General features: G+C 44.9%; 1 protein-coding gene and 1 long non-coding RNA gene across 13 annotated transcripts in view; one reads left to right on the top strand and one right to left on the bottom strand.

Annotated features, from left to right (window-relative positions):
- JAKMIP1 (janus kinase and microtubule interacting protein 1) overlaps nt 1-22,677 on the bottom strand; it is a 1,798,968-nt gene that overhangs the window by 167,776 nt on the left and 1,608,515 nt on the right. For all 8 annotated transcript variants that reach the window (XM_069203057.1, XM_069203080.1, XM_069203046.1 and 5 more), the window contains one exon: nt 11,843-11,944. In XM_069203057.1, coding sequence (XP_069059158.1) covers nt 11,843-11,944 — 102 coding nt within the window. The remainder of the gene's footprint in view (nt 1-11,842; nt 11,945-22,677) is intronic.
- LOC138249073 (uncharacterized) overlaps nt 1-22,677 on the top strand; it is a 181,502-nt gene that overhangs the window by 125,476 nt on the left and 33,349 nt on the right. For all 5 annotated transcript variants that reach the window (XR_011194702.1, XR_011194699.1, XR_011194705.1 and 2 more), the window contains one exon: nt 12,374-12,446. This is a non-coding gene — a long non-coding RNA (uncharacterized lncRNA). The remainder of the gene's footprint in view (nt 1-12,373; nt 12,447-22,677) is intronic.

Raw genomic sequence — 22,677 nt, forward strand, 5'->3', positions numbered from 1 at the left:
ATTTCGGGTCTGACGACACAGGCCAATGGCGGCGGGCAATCGTCCTATTCACTGGAGCCCCTGTGCTGGGTCTGGACCAAGTACCCAAAAGGACGTCTGTCAGTGCTTCACTGAAGGGTAAAAGGGCTCGGAGGAGAAAGACCCCAGTTGAAGCATGTCGGTTAGGATGTTAGGCCTAACCTCCAGAGAAGGAAGCTCAAGGTCCAAGACCTCAGCTTCCCTTCTCACCACCATAGAGTAAGAAGCACCCTCCTCCATAGCCACGCTAGGAGGAGAGAGCATACCATTGTCAGGGGAGGTGTCTAGTCCACTGGCATCACCCAAATCCTGCACAGAGCCCATAGAGAATGGAATCGGCGTCGATCAATGTCGTTTCGGCTCCAGGTCACCGGGTATTAGTATGGGATCGATGTTGATTGTGGGCCCAACCGACATCGGGAGCATTGACGTCTGATCCGACGCCAGGGAAGGTCACCGTGGCATGACTGCCGTTGGGACGTATCCGCGATTGGATCCGTAGGGGCCCTCCAGAGCCGAGGCCGAAGCCGATGGCTTTGAAACTGAGGAGACACCAACTGACTCACCTGTGCCCGAAGGCTCCGAAGGTAGGTCGGACCGGCCAAAAATGAGGCACATGTCCTCATAAAAACTCTTTGAGTTGGGCGGGGGTGGCTCCGGCTCCTGGGAAGTCGGGGAATCGCGGAGCAGACCCAGAAGAAGGCTCCGTTGACAGAGGCCTAGAGTGTTGACGCTCTTCTAGCGTTGTATTATCCAATCGATGGGGTGAAGTTGAAGAACGCTTGTCTTTTTTCAACTTCTTCTTTTTGTGACCCGACTATCCCGATGACTTAGAGGACGAAGAGTGGTGGTGACTCCGTGGCCGATCTCAAGACATTCCTCTCGAATGGGACAGTGGGTCGTGATCACGCTCCAACCACCATAAGCACACGATGTGCGGATCCGTCACCAACATAGTTTGGTGACAGGAGTCGCAGGGCTTGATTCCGGTCTTGTGGGACATCCCTCGAGGCATCCACGAACACGTCAAAAATACGAGAAAAATGTTGATGTATTAACAAAATGGCTGAGGTAGCTCTTCTCCGGATCTGTGCGTAGGCTGGCGCGGAAAGAAAAGAACTGACGTCAGCGTGGCAGGGTGGCGCCTATATATGACTGTGACATCATCACGGCGAGCACAACACCAACAATGCCCGTGGATTCGACCGACGCCACCTGATGGCGTGCAGAGGTACTGCTTGAAGAAAAATTCTCCGGATCCAGTCTGACACCTGGGGAAATTCAAAGGTAAGGAATCTGCAACTATAAGTCTCTATCAGATCAAATATTACGACACAGTTACCAAAACCTTTTGAAAAAATAAGCCATTGCCCAAACTACCAGTTCAAAAATAAATAAGCACAAAAGTGGCATGCTAATAAATAAAGTCCATCTATTTCAAAATAGGGATCCATGGCCTTCACCATTATTTCACAAACTCCAAAATATTCAACCAAACCTAAACACTATAAATGCAACCAAAAATAAGCTAATGTCAACAATGTTAAAGCAACTAATTGAGTATATATTTTCACTTCCTTTAATGACTACAATAATATATTTACCTAAGAACTACATGTCCCAACATGCAGCTAAAAACCATATACTGGACCAGAAGGCATAAAACCAAATTACTTCTTTAAAGTATTAGACATTGCTAAAACATTACATCCAACATTAAAAACATACTAAGATGTGCATCTATTTAAAACAACATAGTTGACTGCAAAAACAACATAATGTCTACATTACAATTCCTCAACATTCTGTAAACATTACAAAACAAATACATTACAATACACCTAAAAATTACAACATTAACATAAATTATTTAACCAATCATAAGTTAAACATGCCTTAATCAACCCCACCAGCTCTATTTCCCACAAAAGTTCAAAGACTCAGATTCATAGCTGTAAAAAACTGTAAACAAAATGTCCTCCACCACAGAAAATAATCCACATGTTATTACCCCAAAAAGCAAAACTACATATACTCCAAAAATAAAAGAAATCCAGGGCCTCATTTACGAGGTTTTGACACAGGGCAGCACCACCAATGAATCTTGCTGTGCTGCCGTGTGTCAAAAGCAAAGGGCAGGGATGTGCTGTATCTATGAAATATGGTGCATTCCTGTCCTTTTCCTCTGAGCTGGCACACAATGGGCTGCCATGCGCCAACGCAGGCACTTTTGCACCCTGGTGCAAGGGTGTCTGCATTGTGGGGATGATTGTTTTTGTGTAGATAAGTGGCAACTTCCTGCGCAAAAACAATCAAGAGAAGCATTTTCCACTATGTGTGTTGCAGAATGCAGCACACATGGAAAAAGGAAAAAACGAGGAGAAATAAATGTATTTCTCCTTGCTGCGCCTAGGGAGGTCTAGGCTTTTGGCACATTCCCAGGTTTACGAAATCTTGTAAATCTGGGAATGTGTCAAATGCCATGGGAGTTACGTGGGAACACCCTCCATAACGCCCACGGCACGCCTCCCTATCTATTGCAGGGTGTGGCCACCCAGCAACGTGCGCTGCATTGTTTCACTCCATATCTACAAGGCCATAAAAAGCCACGCAGTGTGGGTTTACGTGGCCTTGTAGATGTGGCTCTTTAGTGTGCACCACAGGGGCGTCACTTAAGTGACTCTCCAATGACGCACAGGAGCTTGTAGTTAAGCTTCACAGACTGTAGAGTGCCATATCATATCTTTCAATTCTCTTAAAAACACAACATTGTTTATAATTTGGGAAACTGAAAAATGGAAGAAAAATATAAGGAAAATGTAAAAAACACATGAACATAAAATGAACATACAAATACCCACAAGTTTTCTTTTGACAAAGAGAACAGAACACAAGTTCAAAAATTAACTTCAGGGATATTTTTCTTCTCTTGTACATAAAGATATAGCACATTCACAATCCAATCGAAAACACACATATATATATATCTATATATATATATATATATATATATAGCTAGATACACACACACACACACACACACATACAAATGCTAATATTTGTGTAATGTTTATTATTTAAAATCATTATTTTCCAATTAGTCATTATCATCAATTTTGGTTTCATACAATGTTTCTACATTTATAACATATTTTCGGGCCTACATAAACTGCTGTGCATATTGTAAAAAAATACATGTATTTTTTATTAATAAAATGAATATATAATTGTTTATATATTTCTCTCTTTAGTGCCTTAAAGTTTACTTTTTATGTGTTTTTCTTCCTTCCTTCCTTCCTTTCTTCCTTCGCAAATATGTTTTGTTTTCTGTAAATACCATAATTACACGGTTATTTGAAAATGTTATGTCATTTCTTTATTTATAATTGTCTACTTATTATACAATTATTAAAGTATTATGTTTAACAAAAATGTTACTTTAATCTAAACAAATCCTTAGTATTTGTAGATATGTTAACTATATATGTAAAAAAACAAATACTGTTTCTTTGTTTAATCATATTTTACTTATTATTCTACCTATAAATCTATGTTTATGTTTTTAAATTGCAGTAAATGAGGGGTTGAGTATTAATCAAGAAATCAAGTGGATCAGATTTGCAATACCAACCCAAGACTCGGAAACATTAATGAAGATATGATCATAGGATGGAAGCTGATTTACTATTGTAACACCAGGCATACGTTGATTGGAAAATATGGCCCAGATTTACAAGACTCTGGAGCATCAGTACTGACACGCCACATTTTTCGTGACCCCCCACCACCAACTAAGGACAGCATGGGTGTTCCGTATTTACAATACAGCGCACGTTAGGCCAACAGCGTCAACATTTTTTACACTATTGTTGCGCTTTGCTCCACAGCAAAGTGCAAGGAGGCCCATTGATTTAAATGGGTGTGCCCTTTTAACACCTGCTTTGAGCAGGTGTTAAAAATGATGCCAAAAATGGCGCAATGAAATCTTGTAGATTTCATTGCACCATTTTTGCGGGCCTCCTAATGCCGGAAGGCCCCCTTGCATATATTATGCCTGGCGTAGGCATAATGTGGCACAAGGGGGCTCAAGGTGGCGCAATGCATGCATTGCGCCACTTTGTAAGTACGGCGCAGCGATATTTGCCTCATTGAGCCACATTAGCTGAAAAAAAATTACTCTAATGTGGTGCAAGGAGAAGCTAAGGCCTTGTAAATCTGGCCCTATGTATTTCAAGTCACATGAACTATTCTAACTACAACCTCTCAATATTGAACATGTACATATGGTGAGGTGGGCGATTTCCTCAGTGCATACATTTTTGTGGATTCCTTTTATTAGTCTTCTCCAATCCTATAAACAATGTGGTAAGTACATACATTAGGGTAGTGGAGCTCATACTTATTAATCTAACATCAATTCCACTAACATGGACGATGGGCATAAATTGTGTGCAGTCAGCTTTACTATTCTAACTCCAATCCCACAGGCATTGATAAAAATGCAAATATTGTAGAGGATGTTATTTGCTGTTCACACTCTAGTCCCACAAAAATTGGGAAGGTGCACATTTGGAAGGGGTGACATATTTACTATTAATAATTGGGGGAAATTGCATGTACATGGGGGAGTGGTTATTTATAATATTTTAACTCCAGTCCCATAAATATTAGGAAGCCTGCATATACTGGTGGAAGAGGGCTGGTAAAATTTCTATTTAACTGCAAAAGAATTATTGAAGAGGGTCAGATTCAATATTCTAATGACATTCTCTCAAATATTGAGGAAAGTGCATATATTGAGGCTAGCCAGCTGATCTCAATCATTGGGGAAAGTGTATGTATTGTGGGGGGACAAAAAACGATTCTATTCCATTCCTAACAACATTGAGGACGTGCATGTATTGTGGGGAGTCCATTTGAATATTCTAACTCAAGTCCCTCAAACACTGGGGGAAATGCTTTCATGGGGGTGGAAGATTTGCTATTCTACCTCTATGACAATATTGGAGAAACTGCATAAACTGAGGGGAGTCAAATAGAGTACGCTAGATCCAGTCCCACAAGCACTGGATGAAGTGAATGTACTAGGGTGGAGGTAGAATGATTTACTTATCTAACTCCAGTCCCTCAAATGTTAGGGAATGTACGTATATTTGGTGTGTGAGGGAGTGACTTACTGTTCTAATTCCAATCCTGCAAATATTATGCAAAGTGCATATATTTGAGAGGGGCTAGATTTACTATTCTAATACCAACCAAACCAACACTGGGAAAAGTGCATATATTGAAGGGGTTAGATTTGATATACTAATTAATTATTCAAACAGTGGGGAACTTGCCTATATTTGGGTGACAGATTTACTATTCCAACTCCTTTGATTGAAACTACGTAAATTATCAGGGTCTAATTTACTATTGTAACTCCAGTACAACAAACATTGGTGAAAGTACATTTATTTAGGCATAGATTGGGGGATTGGAATACCATTCTGATGCCAATCCTACCAATATTGTGGAAAAATCACATAATAGGTGAAGGTATTCACAATTACTATATTAACTCCATTCCCACCAACATTGGTGAAAGTGCACATGATGGAAGGAGCTCTTACTTACTTTTCTAACACCCCTCTTACGAATTATTATATAAAATGATTAAACAGGAGAGGGGTAAAAAACTATATCTCAAATCCTCCCCTACAACCAAATGTTACATTTGATATATAGTAAAGAATCAAATCACATAATTTCTATTTTTTTGGTTAATTCTAGGGTTTTATACAAAATGGCAGATAAATAAGAAATTTAACCTGCAGATGTAAATTTTGATTAAGTTACACTCCAATTCATATATAAACCATTTTACACACTTTTGTTTATTTCTGTAGCATTGTTAATGTTGTTCTATTTAACTACATCATAAAATACTTTAAAATATTCACTGTTTTTCCTTACCAAAACTATTTTACAGATCATAGGAAAAGAATAACATACACTTCCACATCACACTTTCAAACATATATAATATGCTTCAAACCATTAGCTACATACATCATAAAATTCAGCCAAATTTTAATGAAAAAAATATTTGCAATAGTTATTTTAACAACACATAATATTCGAACCCCAATATTCAAACGTTTAAAATGAAAGAATATATATTTAACTAATTTTAAATCAGTACAATGATGATTTGTAATTTATTTATAAATAAGGGTTTTTAAAATGTAAATATTAACATTTAAGGTCTAAAGGTGGAAGTTAGGCTAGGAGCTACAGGGTTCTAAAGGGGAAGTTAGGCCTAGAGCATGGGTACTCACTAACTTTTGCTCGGGGCCAAAATTGCAGTATGGTTTGCGGCCGAGGGCCGCACTGGAGTGACAGCGGGGATGGGGGGGCTTACAAGGGGCACAACCACCCCGCTATACGATAATGGCCGCCGTACGTATATATAGAGGAGGGCATGCGCAAAGAAGCCACTATTGCGCATGCTCCCGCGGCCCTCTTCTATCTTTATGTACGGTGGCCATTATCATATGGTGTTTGTCCGACGTGTCCGCGGGCCGTACTTTGAGTACCACGGGCCTAGAGCTACAGGGTTTTAGGGCAGTGTTTCTAGAGTTACATGAAAGTTCTTTGCTTCCTCTATTCAGTATTAGATGGTTCATATGTGTATGTATCATTGTAGCAACATTACCTATACTTATAGTGTATTTGCTTGTGATTAAGTCAGAATGTCTTAGTACACGAAAAATACATTATTTTTCAATAAAATCCTTATTGAAGAGCAACATTACGAATATTAATGAATGAAACACGATTGTCTCTATTTCTGGCCCTAAAATAAATACATTTAAATACATTTCCATAAAACATGTTCAAATCTGTTTTCTTACTTACTTTTTTTGTGGAACTATCACCTTTCAGATTTTCTCACATGATGGGGTATGTTAGTCTATGTGACAGAATATCCAAATTCTTTCTCTCACTGGCTTGAGATTGCATTGATTGTAGAATCTGAAACACACTGTATTCCACTAAAGGCTCCCTGCAGTTATTGAAAGAAGTGACCAGTGCCTATTGTTCCATTCCTGTATCAGAGTCTAATGGTTGACTGTGAGTATTCTCATGCTCTTTATCCTAGGTGGTGTTCCTGGGCATCAGCGTGGGATGAGCTCTTTAAACCATATTTTGTGTGCATGGTAATTCCTCCTTATGCTTTTGATTAAGTATTTAGGCCTAGGTTTACCAAAGGATTGAGTTGGCCTTGCGTCACATAAGGTGACGCAAGGGCAACACAATCCTTAAGTCAGATTTACCAAGCCACTCAAGGCTACCTTGCGTGGCTTGGTACATCTGGAGTAACGCAAAGCAGCACAAGTCGCTGACTTGTGTTACTCTGGCATGAAATGCGTTGCATGGGTGGAGAGTGGGTGTTTCCATGCATCCACTCATGTATTTTGGCACATTCCCAGATGCACTCTGCAGCACACTTAGAAGGAGGAAAACACAAGGAGAAATAAATATATTTCTACTTGTTGTTATTTCTCCTTGTTTTATTCTGCAGCACAGTTAGAAAGTCAAAAACTCCTCCATGGATTGTTTTTGTGCAGGGATGTATACTTGATTGCACAAAAGCAATCCTGTCAGCAACGCAGGCATCCTTGCACCATAGTGCAGGGATGCCTGCATTGGCGCTAGATAACACACACTGCACCAGCAAAGATAGAGAGCAGGAATGCTCCATATGTTGGCAAATATGGCACACTCCTTCTCTCTCCATCTGACGCAGAGCAGCACTGCAAGTTGTCTTGCTGAGTTGAGTTACATCAAATAATGATAAACCTGGCCCTACGTGTTTAGTCTTGCCCTGGCAAGCAATATATATATTTAAATCTCTACAGAGAGTGTGCAGTGTGTGACTCTGTCACGAGTGCAGAGATTTCACCACAAGTGCGGAGACTCTGCACTTGTTATTTTCCTATATGTAAGTCCCTTTGTGAATCGGGCCCTCTGTTTTTTTTTTTCTCCCCCTCACTAGAACAAACTTCACTTTCCCTCCCCTACTTGCTCCACACCACCCACAGGCTAGCACATACATTTAGCACCTGCTTGGAGCATCAGCACAATTGGATATGCCAATTGTCGATTCGTCAATTTACCATGTTTTAGGGGTAAGAGGACATGCACTACAGACTGGACAGTAGAACCCCATTGCGTGGAGTTAAAAAACCAGCAGCATCAGTTCACTCAGTATGGATGACAACACAAAAAAGAGGCACTTTCGCACACTCATCATATGTTTTCAACCAACGGATGATGTGCGTATTAAACAATAAATATGCCATCATGTTCCGAGTACAAAGAGAAGTAACTTTCTGCCCTGCCCTTCGCCAACCACTGAATCTACAAAATTCTGTTCTTTCACCGGAATACAATTACCATAGGTACCTCTTACCAAATTCACAGAAAAAAACAGTGCCCTCAAATAGCATTGGCCCAATTTCACAACTTTGTAATAGTTATCCTTGAGAAGCTTATGGACACTGCTGGTTTGCTCCATTTATTCTTTCTGACAATTGATCTGGGATGCTACCCAAAGAGTTTCTTCCGCCTGGACGAATTATGTTTGAAACTAACCAGATTCATGTCAGCAGGTATACAACACCCGTGATATGCAAATGTGTTGGTAGGAAGTACAGTGTAGATTCTGACACTCTTTTCCCTTTCTAATGTGAATCCTTTACCTGGTTATTTTGACAGTTTTCCTCATTACTTGATCCTAGGAGGCTGTATTCAAATCTGACTTCATCACATAATTGTACAAAAAGCTTTTCTTTGATGCACGCAGGGTTGACATCCTATCAGGGCAGTAGTTTATGTAAAACTCCTCAATGAACTGCAAAAATCTCCTAGTTGCTTACCTTCAGCCCAGTTTGAAACAAAGGGATCTTATCAGATGAGCCCTCCGAACTTTGTTCTGGCTGCCAGTCTCTCTATAGATTCAGCACATGGCGCCGATAACAGGTTCACCAGGTCTATTAGAAAAAGGCCCAGTATCCTTAATTGGTAAAGTTGCTCCCCTACGGTTAGCGTTTATCTATGGCCATAGCCCTAGCCTTGTGCTCAATCACATATAACATCTCTTTCAAAGGAAACTAAAACCTCCCATTGTCCGAACCTTTTCTTAGTTAGCACTTCTCCAGCAAGCCAGGAAGCATTTTAATACTCAATTATTGTTTCACAAATCTCAGCGTCAGAAAGTATTCAAATGGCAGGAATGCAACTCACAAAGCACGTTAACATATACACATGCATACACTCCAAACCTATAATTGTTAGTTATAACGGCAGAATTCCCAAGAAAATGTTCTAGTTGAAAATGTTCTAGTGGTATCACATAGAAAGATCTTCACAGTTAAACATTAACAAAAATAAAATATATTGTTTAGACAAGTCGGTTTGTTGTTTCACTGTGGTTTTCCAGTAGCCCAACAAGATGTCACCCTTTTTCTATGTCAGTGTTGATCACTTGTATGGAGCCACATTCGGCCTTAAGGTGTCAAATGTCCCAAGCTGATTATGATCAAAACGTCAGAGGTTGGCAGCCAGTGCTGCTAGTGTGTTTCAGTAGCCCTATCTAATCTATGGAATGGTGCCCAAATCACAGAAACAGAAACAGGTGTGCCCTCACGAACTTCCTGCACGCCCCAGATAACTTACAGGCATGGCATGTTCATCAAGGTGTTGGTCGATCCTTGTCAATCATTCGTCAAAAACAGAAGGCAGTAAAAAGACATAAACCTGGAATTATCGCCTGTATGTCGTTGAGTTACGAATATAAAAAGTGAAAAAAAAAAAAAAAACTGGTTCTGCTTTGAAACACGTTTGTGGTTTGGGAACATATAGGGAGGAGCAGTCAGTACTGTCTAGAGGCTGCCTGACAAAATTGCCAAAGAGGAAACTATCCAACGTGGACAGCAAGACGTTTTGCAATGGGTGACTGGCAATCACTTGATTTGCAGTAAAGGTAGAGGGCCTTGAGAACACCAGAGGAGGATCCAGATCCTCCTACTGGCATCCTCTTTGAACTGACCGAGATGCGTCTGACCAAGAGAATGAAGAATTGGTGGAAGGCATCATGTAAGACCTGGCAAAATATCTGACAGCTACAAAAAGTCCTCAGACTCAATATCAGCTACCTCCCTTGGTTGTAAGCCAGACACTGAGTGGTAACCAATTAGGAGGGGCAAGATATTTCTGGATGGAAATACAATAGAAGATCCTTTCCGAGTATCCTCTAGGAGACCTTTGTTTTCTGGCTAGGACTGCTTGAATTCTTAGATACAACGGATGGTTGGACTCTGACCTAGAGAGAGGAGTGGTGAGGCGCTAGCGTTGCTGGAAAATGTCTGTTAAGGGGCCATCTTTTGTTCTGCCTTCATAAATAGTGAAATAATAAAAGAAAGGGCTGTTAGGAGAGGTATCTGAGAATGATGGAGAGTAAGGGTATAGAAATCTCCCCCGGTTTTGCTGTTTTTGGTTGTTCCTCTGCTAAGATTAATACAAATATTTAAATGAATAGACTACTCAGGGCCTGATTAGGACGGTTTGCACCGTCCACTGAACTTCTGATGGGGAGGTTGCCGCCACATAGGCTACCTCCCCTCCAGACCCATTAAGAGTTTCTCCCTAGGCCGGCAGACAGAAATATTGGTTTGCACCAGCCCGCCTAGCGGGAAACAATCTACAGCATTCTCTCCGACTCGTAATCAAGCCAGCTGCAATGCTGTAGCCAGCAGGGTGCACCAGCACCGTCGCAATGTTCACTGTCTGCAAAGCAGATAGTGAACATTGCTACGATCCTGGGCAGGGGGCCCCTGCACTGTCCATGCTAAGTGCATGGGGAGTGCAGGTGCACTCCTGCACCTGTTCTCTGCCAGCCTTTTCATGGCGGTGTTACCGCCTTGAAATGGCTGGCGGAGGACAAGGTCATAATTCGCTGGGCAGCGCTGCTTGCTGCGCTGCCCTGGCAGATTAGGATCTCCGCCACCGCCAAACTGCTGTGATCCAAGATCCTGGCAGAGCTGGCAGTCAGACCGGCAGAGTTGTAATGTGGTGGTCGGACCATCCAGACTGCCACCGCGAGTGTGGCGGTCGTTAGACTGCCACACTCGTAATGAGGCCCTAAGTTTCCGCTGTATGCTAAACAGCACCAATGCATCAATCACTGAACATAATGTCACAAAAAACTTCAATCAGCAGAACTTCAGAAGTTGTTTATACCTTAAATGTATATATTCTAATATGAAGAGTAGTTTTCCTCTTGAGCAGCACAGAACTGATGTTATATACTGGTTTGTTTGCATGTGGTGTTTCCATGCTAGATATTCAGAAGTGTGTGTTCATGTTTATGAAGAATTGGATATAAAAATGGTAAATTACAGGAAAGGTGCGTTAAAGAAATTAAATCAATATAAAAAACTCAACACTCCTCTGGAAGAAAGATCAATAATGAATGTTCAATGGTGAAGAGAGTAATGTGAAGGTTTTAAACATGACTTTTAGGCTAAAACTATTGAATTTTCACGAGGAGATTAACATATTTTAAAGGTTTGAAGTCATGCCACAGACTACAATGAATATTTGTGCTACAGTTTACAACATTTGGAAAGCTTAACTCACCAGCTCAGTCATAATTTAATCAAACTAAATGAAAATGATCGCTTCTGAATGGCTAATGAAAGTCTATAATGACCGTATTTGGTGACTGTTTACACAACACATGAAACCCAAGCCAAGGGCTAAGTGAAGCTGCATCTACCTTTACTCCTTCCTGATGACAGAAAAGTTGAAGGGCACTTCCATTTTTTTCTGGAAAGGCTGCTATATGGAGGTTAAATGCTGGAGACCTTCGTTCTCTCTCCTGAGAAAAGAGTTTTTTTATTTATATATTTTTACCTGTGCAATACAACTGTCCATATGCCAACAGATACATAGACGGTACAAATCATTAAACAATATTTTTATCTATACATTCACTCTGAGAACACATATTTGAACAATGCTGACATTTTCACATGAAATAGCGTATTGCAGATGCCACAAATGTAGCTTTTTAATGTGTTGTCTAATACTAGAGAAACATTCAGTCTTCTAATTTTCCACTAAGACATATCACCTAAAAACCATAATAAAAGTAAATGTATGTGACTGTCACTAACCACAGATACAGACAGTAACTTGATAATGGAGATAACTATGCATTACAAAATTTATAGCCCCAAATAATGACAGTTATCATAGTAGAAGTTCTCAATATTATGTTTTAATAATTTCCTTTACTCCACACTAGCTCATGATCAAGACCATACTCGGTGGGGATCAGTCAGTGCTGGGGAAAGCTGTAACCTCGCCTGCCCTTAAATGTAAGTGAAAATGTCCCCATTCCAAACCTTTGTGTCATGCTCTATCCTTTTGCCGTCCTGCCCTTGATTTGTTTTCAATTTTAGTACTGTAATACTCTGGTATTTGAAGTAGCTTGTGAATGCTGACCAGTCACCATCTGTATGTGTTCTGTCCTAAACATGGAAACAATTTATGCTTTAAAGTTACTGACACTTTGGTAAGACAATATTTAATTGTGTGAAATTGTATTGTGCAGTTGTACAAAGTTCTGTTACTGACCAAGAGTGAAGGAAATATGTTTACCTATTGAATGTAAAAGACAAAACATGGGACATACTTATAAGTGGGGTTGTGTCGCTCTTGCAGCAACCAACATGGTGCATGCACGATGCAAGCCCAAAATCTGATTAATGAAGCCAAGCAAGGCAACCTTGAAGGGTCCTGCATGACTTCATAAATGTGGAGTAAAGAAATGCAGTGCAAATTGCTGTGTTGCATTAGTCAGCCCTAGGGAGGGGATTCATGGGTGTTGCATGGGTGTTCACACGCAATATCCATGAATATTGAAGCATTCCCAGATTTACCAGGTGAGGCGTACTAAAGATTTATCCTCGTCTTATGTGGTTAAAATGCAGCACACATAGAAAGAGGAAAATGACTCAGAGGATTGTTTTTGTGCAGGAAGGTACCCTTTCCTGCGTTGGCGCTAGGCAGCCAAAACATCACCAGCACAAGAACAAAGGCAGGAATGCGCCTTATTCTTTTAAATACAGCGCACTCCTGCCCTTTCCCTGTGACTTTCTACGCTATGTGACTTGGCTATAAATTTGGCCCCATGAGCTTAAGAACCCAGTTTCTACAGCAATTTGACGATATCTACATTTACCAGTGTCCAGTAGATAAACAAATCATTACTGCTATTAGAAAAATACACAAACTTCAAATGCATTGTGTAACATGTAAAGTGAAGAAAAGCAATACAAAATAGATGTTTTATTATTTAGTTATTTATCCATGTTTTAAAGAGTGTAATATTGTCTGCTTGAAATGTAATAACAGTATTTAACATTAAGTAATTTACTTGGACTATATAAATGACAAATTAGTATCATTTTAAGGATAATCAGTAGAAATCACAATAAGATTGCAAGGTTGGAAGAAACAGAGTTGTTTCTTTTGCAAAACTTTTGTGTTAATTCTACAGAATTAATATTTGGCGCTCATATTTTCACCATGTGCCACTTGTTTTTGAGGCTGTTTTCCAGGCTTTTCTTGCTCTGCTGTAAACTAAGCTTGAGCGTAATTCAAACTAAGCCTGCTTTACTGGTTCACTGAGTTGGCACACCCATACTTGGTTCACTGAGTTGGCACACCCATACTTGTCCACTGGTTGGATTGGCCTAGAAAATAAAATGACACTGGAGACGTCATGCTGATGTTTTTGCCAACACAAAGCTGACAAGCAAACTGGTGAACATTATGAAACCTGGCAAACCTTTCCAATGGGGTAGTAACCTGCCAGGGCAGGCTAGGAGGTTGTACCTTCCAGGCAAATGTCATGGCTTTGCCCGCTTCTCACAGGGGATTACAGAAGCTGTTCAGCCTTCAGGGGTCCAGACTCTGCTTCTCAGTCTGCACTACCCTGCCTGATTATGGAAGGTGGCCCTGTCCGTTGCCTGGAGCCCTTGGGGACTGGGCACTCTGGGCAAAAGCCATGCCTTTGCCTACGTCTCACTGGGGATTATAAAAGCTTTTCAGCCCTCTGGAGCCCCATACTCCTCCTTTGTCTAACCCAATCCTGCTCTGCCCAGTGGTTTAACCTTAACTGGGGTCCCATCTCTGCTCCACACCCCAGTGAGACAAGAGGGTCCTCCCCAGTCTGCAGCCCCCATGCCCTGGGTCACCCTTGTCCATCAGCTCATAGTGCTCATGGTCAGTGCCATCCAGCTTTCTAGTGCCCGAACCTGGGGTCTAAAGAAGGTTAAGACACCAGCCAATGCCTTCTCCCTTTCGGCCTGCCTTGAAAGCTGTGGTTTCTTGACTATGAAGGTCCCTCAAAGTAGGAGCACATAGAATCTGATGTGAGACACAAGTCTCAGCTGCGCTGGCCAGTGCATCATTCATCTGGTCTGGCCATCTTGTCGGCCATACTGGTGACCAGATGGCTTGGGTCAGCCTGGTCACTAGGGTGCCCAGGTGACAGCCGATAATGAGACCATCATTCAGGAGGCTTCTTCTTGGAACCACCAACCAACTTCTTGCCTCCAGGTCACTACAATGGTGCCTAGTCTGGCCATCTGTCTTCCTTCCAACCTATAGGGATTGTGCCTCAATCCCTGCACCTCATGGTGCAGAGCAAGAGAGCGAGGTCTCTGTGCCACATGGCAAGTGCTTGAGGGGGCCTCTCATGGGCCTGCACATGGTTCCTCCCACTGGTTGGCAGCAGAGGGACCCCTAGTGGAGATCGGGCACCCAAGGACAGAGACAAAAGTTTGGCTCTGAGAATGACTTTTAATAGATCACAGTGAAGCAGATGCTCTACTCCTTACGAAACCCTGTCCAAGAAGCAGGATGTCTACGAATTATTTAGCATTATGAGCCTCACACATGTGGTGCACTAAAGGTGATGGTGGCAGCCCCACTCTGTCCTCAATTTGGTCCCCAAGTGTGCGTCTCTGCATACCGGCCCTGATGGTGGCTATACCAGGCCAAACCGGGCTCCATGGCACTATGTTATTGTTATAGTTTAGTGGTGATTCTGACTTAGAGGCACTTAGTAATAATCCCACAGATGGTAGTTTCGCCTCATTGACTCCTCAGTCAAGCAGATACACCAAATTTCTAAACTTTCCCTTATGTTACTTGTTGGATAGCAACAGGGCCATTGGAATTATGTGATTGTGCAGCCACAGTGATTTTTGCAAATTTCTAGATTTGCCATATTTGCCACACAATCCATCCTCTGCCACATAATCTGCAGAATTTAAAAAAAAAAATGTTTCTAGCTCAAACAGTTCAAAAGTTACTTATAATACAAAGACCTGTATTGTTGAGCAATGGAAGGCCCTTTGCAAAGCTGGAATGGTCACCTTTCTGTTGCTTATTGCTATTGTTCGATGTTAAACTGACACTATTAAGGTGCAACCAATGCACAGAGAGTGTTACCAACTTTAAAACAGATGAAATAATGAAGAAAATCTATTACAAAATGTGCCACATTGTGCATCATAATTTGCCACATAATCTACTCAACCCTGCTGTGTAATTTATCCCTTGCCTGCCACATAATTCCAGTGGCCCTGGGTATCGGTCTTGTGCCCCTATTTAGTTTATCACCTGCTTTGGGCCGCATTCCCAAGCAATTTGACTCGGAGAAGACGTGATCCTGGTGCACCATGAGCCACTACTGGTCTAACAATGTCTGTGCGGTGAGCATTGATCAGGAAGACGAGCCCCCTAAGTAATGCTGGGGAGTCAGTCCTAAGTATGCCATATTTACAGTGCCCGCTGATGGGCAGTGATTTGGCACTAGGCTATTCCCTCTTCACTCGCAGTTACTGAGGACATCCTGGAGAAGCTGGACCCTTTCCATGGGATGCAGAATGAAGAGGACCTTTTTTTGCACAGGTGATCATGGCAGCATACCCCCTCCCAGATTGGAAACCAAAGTGGGTGAGGGCCAGGAGGGAAACCAGCATGCAGCCAGGTGCCTCAGGTTTTTCAGGCCAAGGGCAAAACGGAGGCCCACCTACTCCACCAAAGTGAACAAAGCCAGGTGTGCAGCAGCATGAGTCTGTGGTTGGATCAGGAGGCCTCTGCAGTGGTTAGTCATGGGTCTGACCTTGGGAGGATAAAGGGAGCAGAACCCGCATGACAACCCCAGCCATATCCTGGATGATCCCCAAAACAATTAACTTTAATGCTACCCTCAGACAGATGTAGCGGCAGGAGGAACGTTGGGGCCAAAAGATGATGCTGAAGTGACAATGATAAATGTGTCCTGCAATTCACACTGATTCTGACAGCTAGCTTTGTTCTTCATCGATACAGCAGCCCATCGATCTACCATCACAGAAAATCATTGAATCAGTAGTAGCGACAGGCGGTGTGTACAAAGGGCAAGCACTTAATCAAGGAGAGCTTATGGCCCGCACTTATTGGGAATTCGTCGTTCCTGGGAAATAATTGCCATCCCCAATCTTTATCACTAACGGGGTTCCGTGGGTTAACTGCACCTGCCAACAGAGGTTAGACACACCCTGATCTATTTATTGTAGGATACAAGCAGCCCCAGACATCTAGGGGCAACACTGTTATTGCTCAATCACATATGGCAAAACACCACTTATCCCACTAAGAAGTTGAACGTCGACCGATGGGTGCTATGTAACTAGTTAGCAATGAAGAGTCTCGTTCATCAATGTAATTAACCAGACAAATCATTCCACCAACTAAAAACAGCCAAGCACTACCGCCCACAGGATCGAGATGAAGCTATCATTCTGTTACTCCTTTCCATGTCTGAGCTGGGTGAGATTTACTGTGTTAAGTCAAATTAAGCTGCATGTTCCACTCTTGATTGTGCTCTTCCATCAATTCCCTTAGGTTTCAGCTTTGCTTGATCTACCATCAAGAATCAGAGGCAACATTCCCAATGCTTGCCCACCTACGGGTGTAGGAAAGGAGGGAAGAAGGCAGCGCTGGCCATTCAAAACCTGCACTGCGAGAGAGCCCAGCACACTGTTAGGCTTCCCCCCTGGAGGTCAGCCTCCACAATTCAAAGAGTGTACAAGGAAGCTTCATCCTGCCGTCACAGCAGGCGGCCTAGTGACAGACTCCCACAGCAGCAGAGGCAGGCACAGGTCTCCCTCTGCTGCACAAGGCTACACAAGTCTTGAAACATCAGCCTTGCCATACGGGGCCAGACCACCAAGTACCTGGCAATAAGGGAGAGTCACTCGACCTGCACATCAGCTATCCAGTACCCACTGGGGCTAGTGGGAGCCAGGGCTCAACCCCCGACAATACCCAGCTTAGACAGCAGCTCCAAATCATGCAGGTGGGCTGGGGCCCTCTTTGACCTTGTGGGAGGCACCAAGTTGGAAGTGCCAGGTTTCCCCACACAGTTAAAGTAAAGCACCCACTTCCTATTAGTGGTACAAGCAATGAAGCTCAAGCAGCCAGTCGCAGCTTCTCCTCCCACCCATCAAAGCAGTTCATACTGGCTTTGAGATGCACAGCATATTCATTGAGAGGAGCTGTGGTTTTCTCGTGGCCACAGCTCCTTCTCATCCCCTGCCAGAAACTAAAGAAGAAATGGCTGCTCGAACACACACCCGACAGCCTGGCAGCCCACAAAGAGGCCACCTGCAAGCACCACCAGCTAATCTGACTCGCCAAACGTTCCCACTTCACAGAACGCCTGAACAACAACGCACATGACCGCAAAGAACTCTTCTGCATCGTGAGCTCTCCAACCCCAGCACCAACGTCAATGACATCCCACCATCCCAAGAACTCTGCGACACCCTGTCCACCTTCTTCTATCAGAAGAACTCCACCTGTGCCAACCGCCTCACCGCCTGGACCCACGTAGACGACGCGAAAACTTGCAAGATGATGAACTCCATCCACTCAGGATCCCCATCAGACCCATGCCCCCACCACGTCTACAACAGAGCCGACTCTACCATCGCCCCCCGATTTCGAAAGGTCATCAACTTATACCTTCGAAACCGCGACTTTCCCAGACAGCTGGAAGCACGCCGAAATCCACGCCCTCCTCAAGAAACCCAAGGCAGACCCCAACGACCTCAAAAACTACCGCCCGATCTCCCTCCTCCCCTTCCCGGCGAAGGTCATCGAGAAGATCGTCAACGCTCAGCTCACCCACCACCTCGAGGACAACTCCATCCTGGACCCCTCCCAGTCCAGTTTCAGACCCAACAACAGCTCCGAGACTGCTCTCCTCGCCGCCACAGATGACATCAGACAGCAAATGGACAACGGCGAAACATCAGCCCTCATCCTCCTGGACCTTTCCGCAGCCTTCGACACGGTTTGCCACCGCACCCTACTAACACGCCTCCATGAAGCCGGAATACAAGAAAAAGCCCTCAACTTGATCTCCTCCTTTCTCTCCGGCAGAACCCAGAGAGTCCGACTCCCACCCTTCCGCTCCGAAGCCACCAACATCATCTGCGGCGTACCCCAAGGCTCCTCTCTAAGCCCGACGCTGTTCAACGTCTACATGGCCCCCCTCGCACAACTGGCCCGTCAGCACAACCTCAACATTCTCTCCTACGCCGACGACACCCAGCTCATCCTCTCCCTCACCAAAGACCCACACACCGCCAAAGCCAACCTCCACGAGAGAATGAAGTCCATCGCCGAGTGGATGAGAAATAGCCGCCTGAAGTTGAACTCCGACAAGACGGAGGTCCTCGTCCTCAGACGCACTCCCTCGGCCTGGGACGACTCCTGGTGGCCCACCGTGCTGGGACTCCCTCCAACGCCAGCCAACCACGCACGCAACCTGGGTTTCGTCCTCGACTCCGCCCTCACCATGTCCAAGCAGGTCAACGCAGTTTCCTCCTCCTGCTGCAACACCCTCCGCATGCTCCGTAGAATCTACAAATGGATCCCGACAGAAACCAGAAAAACTGTGACCCAGGCCCTCGTCATCAGTAGACTAGACTACGGCAACGCACTCTACACAGGCATCCCAGCAAAAGACATCCGACGCCTCCAACGCATCCAAAACGCCTCCGCCCGACTGGTCCTCGACGTACCCTGCCGATGCCACATCTCCCACCACCTTAAAGACCTCCACTGGCTCCCCGTGGACAAGAGGATCACCTTCAAGCTCCTCACCCACGCTCACAAGGCACTCTACAACGCCGGACCAGCCTACCTGAACAACAGACTCAACTTCTACGTCCCCTCCCGCCAACTCCACTCCGCCAACCTCGCCATCGTTCCCCGCTTCCAACGCAAGACCTCCGGCGGCAGATCCTTCTCCTACCTTGCCGCCAAGACCTGGAACACCCTCCCGACCCTCCTGCGGCAGACCCAGGACCTTCTCACCTTCAGGAAACTCCTCAAGACCTGGCTCTTCGACCAGTAGCAGCAGCCCCCCCCCCCTCGGCGCCTTGAAACCCTAACGGGTACGTAGTGCGCTCTATAAATATTGTGATTGATTGATTGATTGACACCCAAAAAAAGCAACTCCTCGGTCTCTCGGATACCTGGGTGGGCTGGGATAGGGCACGGGAAGGCTCAAGTGGCAGGCTATTCTGTCCCCACCAAGTGCGTGCTGGGAGAGCATGGAATCCATTTCAGGAGGGTAGCTCTAGCATTGTGCCTCTCCTTCTGGAGCTGGGGAGGTCAACCGTCTCAGCCCCTCGCATGTTGGTCAAGTCCTTCAGGGGTGGAGGAGACTGCCTGTCACCTAGTCCTTGCCCAAGTGAATGCTGGCTGCAGACCACTCTACCGGGTAGGGTGCATGAAGGGAGGACCTGGCTTTGTGTCTTGGATTTCATCTGGGAGGTGGTCGAGAGTTTCGGCAGGTGCCATTCAGTCACTTGGGTTGCTCTGCTGTTAATGGTCCTTCTACAGGTTCACCTAAGGAAACATTGTTACAATTTTTACTTCCTCTAGATAGGGAAGTTTGATTGTCTTCTTGTCTCTCTTCCAGGGCTGTTGCTGACCCTGGTGGGGCCGATTCAAGGGCCTGACTAAACCTCTGAATCAGTAGTAGCTACAGGTGGTGGGTACAAAAGGGAGGCACTTAATCACAGAGAGCTTATTTTCCACACATACTGAGATTTCCTCGTTCATGAGGAATAATTGCCATCCCTAATCGATATCATGAATGGGGTACAGTGGGTTACCTGCACTTGCCAGAGAAGGGTAGACTCACCCTGGTCCATTTAGGACATTCATACATACAGCCCCGTACATCTAAGGGCATCACTGTTATTGCTCAGTCACATGTGGCTGCTCCCACTAAGAAGTTAAATGCTGACCAATGAGGGTCACATACTAGTTAGCAATGAAGAGTCTTGTTTGTTATTGAAATCAACCAGACAAATCGCTCCACCAGCTAAAGATGGCCATGCTCTACTGCGCCCACAGAATAGAGTCAGAGCCATCAATCGGGCAATCCTTTTCATGTCCGAGCCAGGTGAGATTTCCCGTATTGAGTCAAATTAAACCAGGGGCTCCACTCCTGGTGGTATCCTTCCATAATTTCCTTAGGTTTCAGCTTCAATCATACTTCCTGTGTAACAACAAAGAGGTTGGCTTTCTGGAAGCAGGACGCTGCTCAGCAGTTAACAGAAATACTACTGCCCTGGCCAGGCACTCCCAGGCCGACTGGGAGTCTGGGCAGGCTCTCTCCAGCCAAAACGGTTGGCCAAACACACATGCGCTCTGAGGGGAGTGCACCGTGCACTCCCCTCGGTGCTCGTCACCCTCCAAGGCCCCGCCCCTCCTCTTTCACAACAGATTTTCTGCTGGCGGGGGTGCGGCGATGCTCCTCCGCCATAGCCCAGGAGCCACCACTGGTGGGAGCCCCTGCTTGCCTGTAAAGGGCTGAGGGCATATGGCGTTCATATGGGCACCGGCAGGCCCAGCATACTCTGCGACAAAGGAAGGGAGAAGTGGGCCAAGGCGCAGCCTGACTGGGACATAGGGGTGCTGGCCTGCACAGTGGGATCCCCAAAGAACACTCATTCCAAACTGCAAGCAGCTGCTGTGGAAATCTGCTGGGTGGTGGTGGGCAAGGATGCCAGGTGGTATCCTGCACTAGTGCCATCTGACCCCATCCACTTTGGTCATACTATTGCTGGGGACACAAGCTGCCAGGCCATGTGGCATTTGCTCTGCTGGCTGGCTTCCAAAAAAGGCATATGCTCAAGTTGTATAGTGCAGGCAGCGTGGATGCTCTTTGCTTGAAACAACAGCATGCAACCATGCAATCCATTCCTAAATTAACCAAATGTTCCCAATCGATCACAGTGTTGTGTAGCCATTTTAGTTATAGCTCCATGCACGTTATTTTAACACACTAGGCCTGCCGCTGTGCACTTTAACCTAGATATATTTTATTCAGCTTCATTTATTATTTTAACAGTAGCCACATTTGTGGTCACTAAACCGTCTCTGAGTAGGTGACCCTGCATGGGAATGTCAGCTTTGCATCTCTGCTTGCTCTCCGGGAAGGCAGGCTTGAAGGAAAGACTCATTGGGCCATAAGGGCCTGGGGCTGGTCGGCCTGGGCCTTTGTGGCACCTGGAGAGAACAACCAGATAACAAGGGGGTTTCTCGCCTCTTGTCCCTCCTAGTCCAGAGGAAGATTTCCAGCCTTTCTTGTAATCTGTGCACAATGAGTAACAGAAGGGGACATTTGAGAAAATGTGTTCGACCTCCTGGAACTCTGGTTAGGCTAGAAACGTTAGATGAGCTCTCAGTGGGATTTCCAGGGTAACACACCCATCTGGCCATGCCATTTATTCATTTGCAACATGTGACTAGAAGACTGGGCTAAAAGCAAGTAGATGGCTGGACTTGAAGGACTGCCATCTGATTGCACCATGAATCAGATTTTGCTAGCACTTGGAGGGGCCAGGAGCTCACCAGGCCTGATTCTCGGCACCTGGGCAGTGCCTCAGGCATGTGGGTATGGGGAGGCCTCACAAAGTACTGACCCAAGGCCTGGTCAGAGTTTTTTTCTCCCAGCCAAGATGGGGAGCCCTGCCAGGGCGCAAAAGACCCTATCCGAGGCTCCAAGTGACACTGTGGGACCCTGTCTCATGCTCCAAGTGAAACAGCGATCTGGCGAAAGTGGCCATGGGCTGGGGTCTTTCTCCAGAGCCCGCTGGAGCTCTGACTCAGGGCCTGGTCAGAGCTTCTTTGGGGGAGGAAGGTCTAGAGAATGGAGCCCATGATAAGGGGTTTGAGATGGAGCTCTGGTATAGGGCCCTAAAAGAGCTCCTTCATGCAGCCATACAGAGTAGCCCATTTGGGGCTTGTAGGATCTTGTCCCAGGCACTTTGTGGCACAGCAGCCTGCAGAATGGAGCCCAGGATAGGAGCCTTCACCCCTGGGCAAACAGGAGCTCTGATCCAGGGCCTGGTCAGAGCTTTATAACCCAGACAGGCATTGTAGACCTTCCTGGGTCTGGGCACAGCAGGCCAGGGAATGAAGCCCATGTGGGGAAGCTTCTACATTCAGGTGAGCAGCAACTCT

The sequence above is a fragment of the Pleurodeles waltl genome, chromosome 1_2 (assembly GCF_031143425.1).
Source record: "Pleurodeles waltl isolate 20211129_DDA chromosome 1_2, aPleWal1.hap1.20221129, whole genome shotgun sequence".
Lineage (NCBI taxonomy): Eukaryota > Metazoa > Chordata > Amphibia > Caudata > Salamandridae > Pleurodeles > Pleurodeles waltl.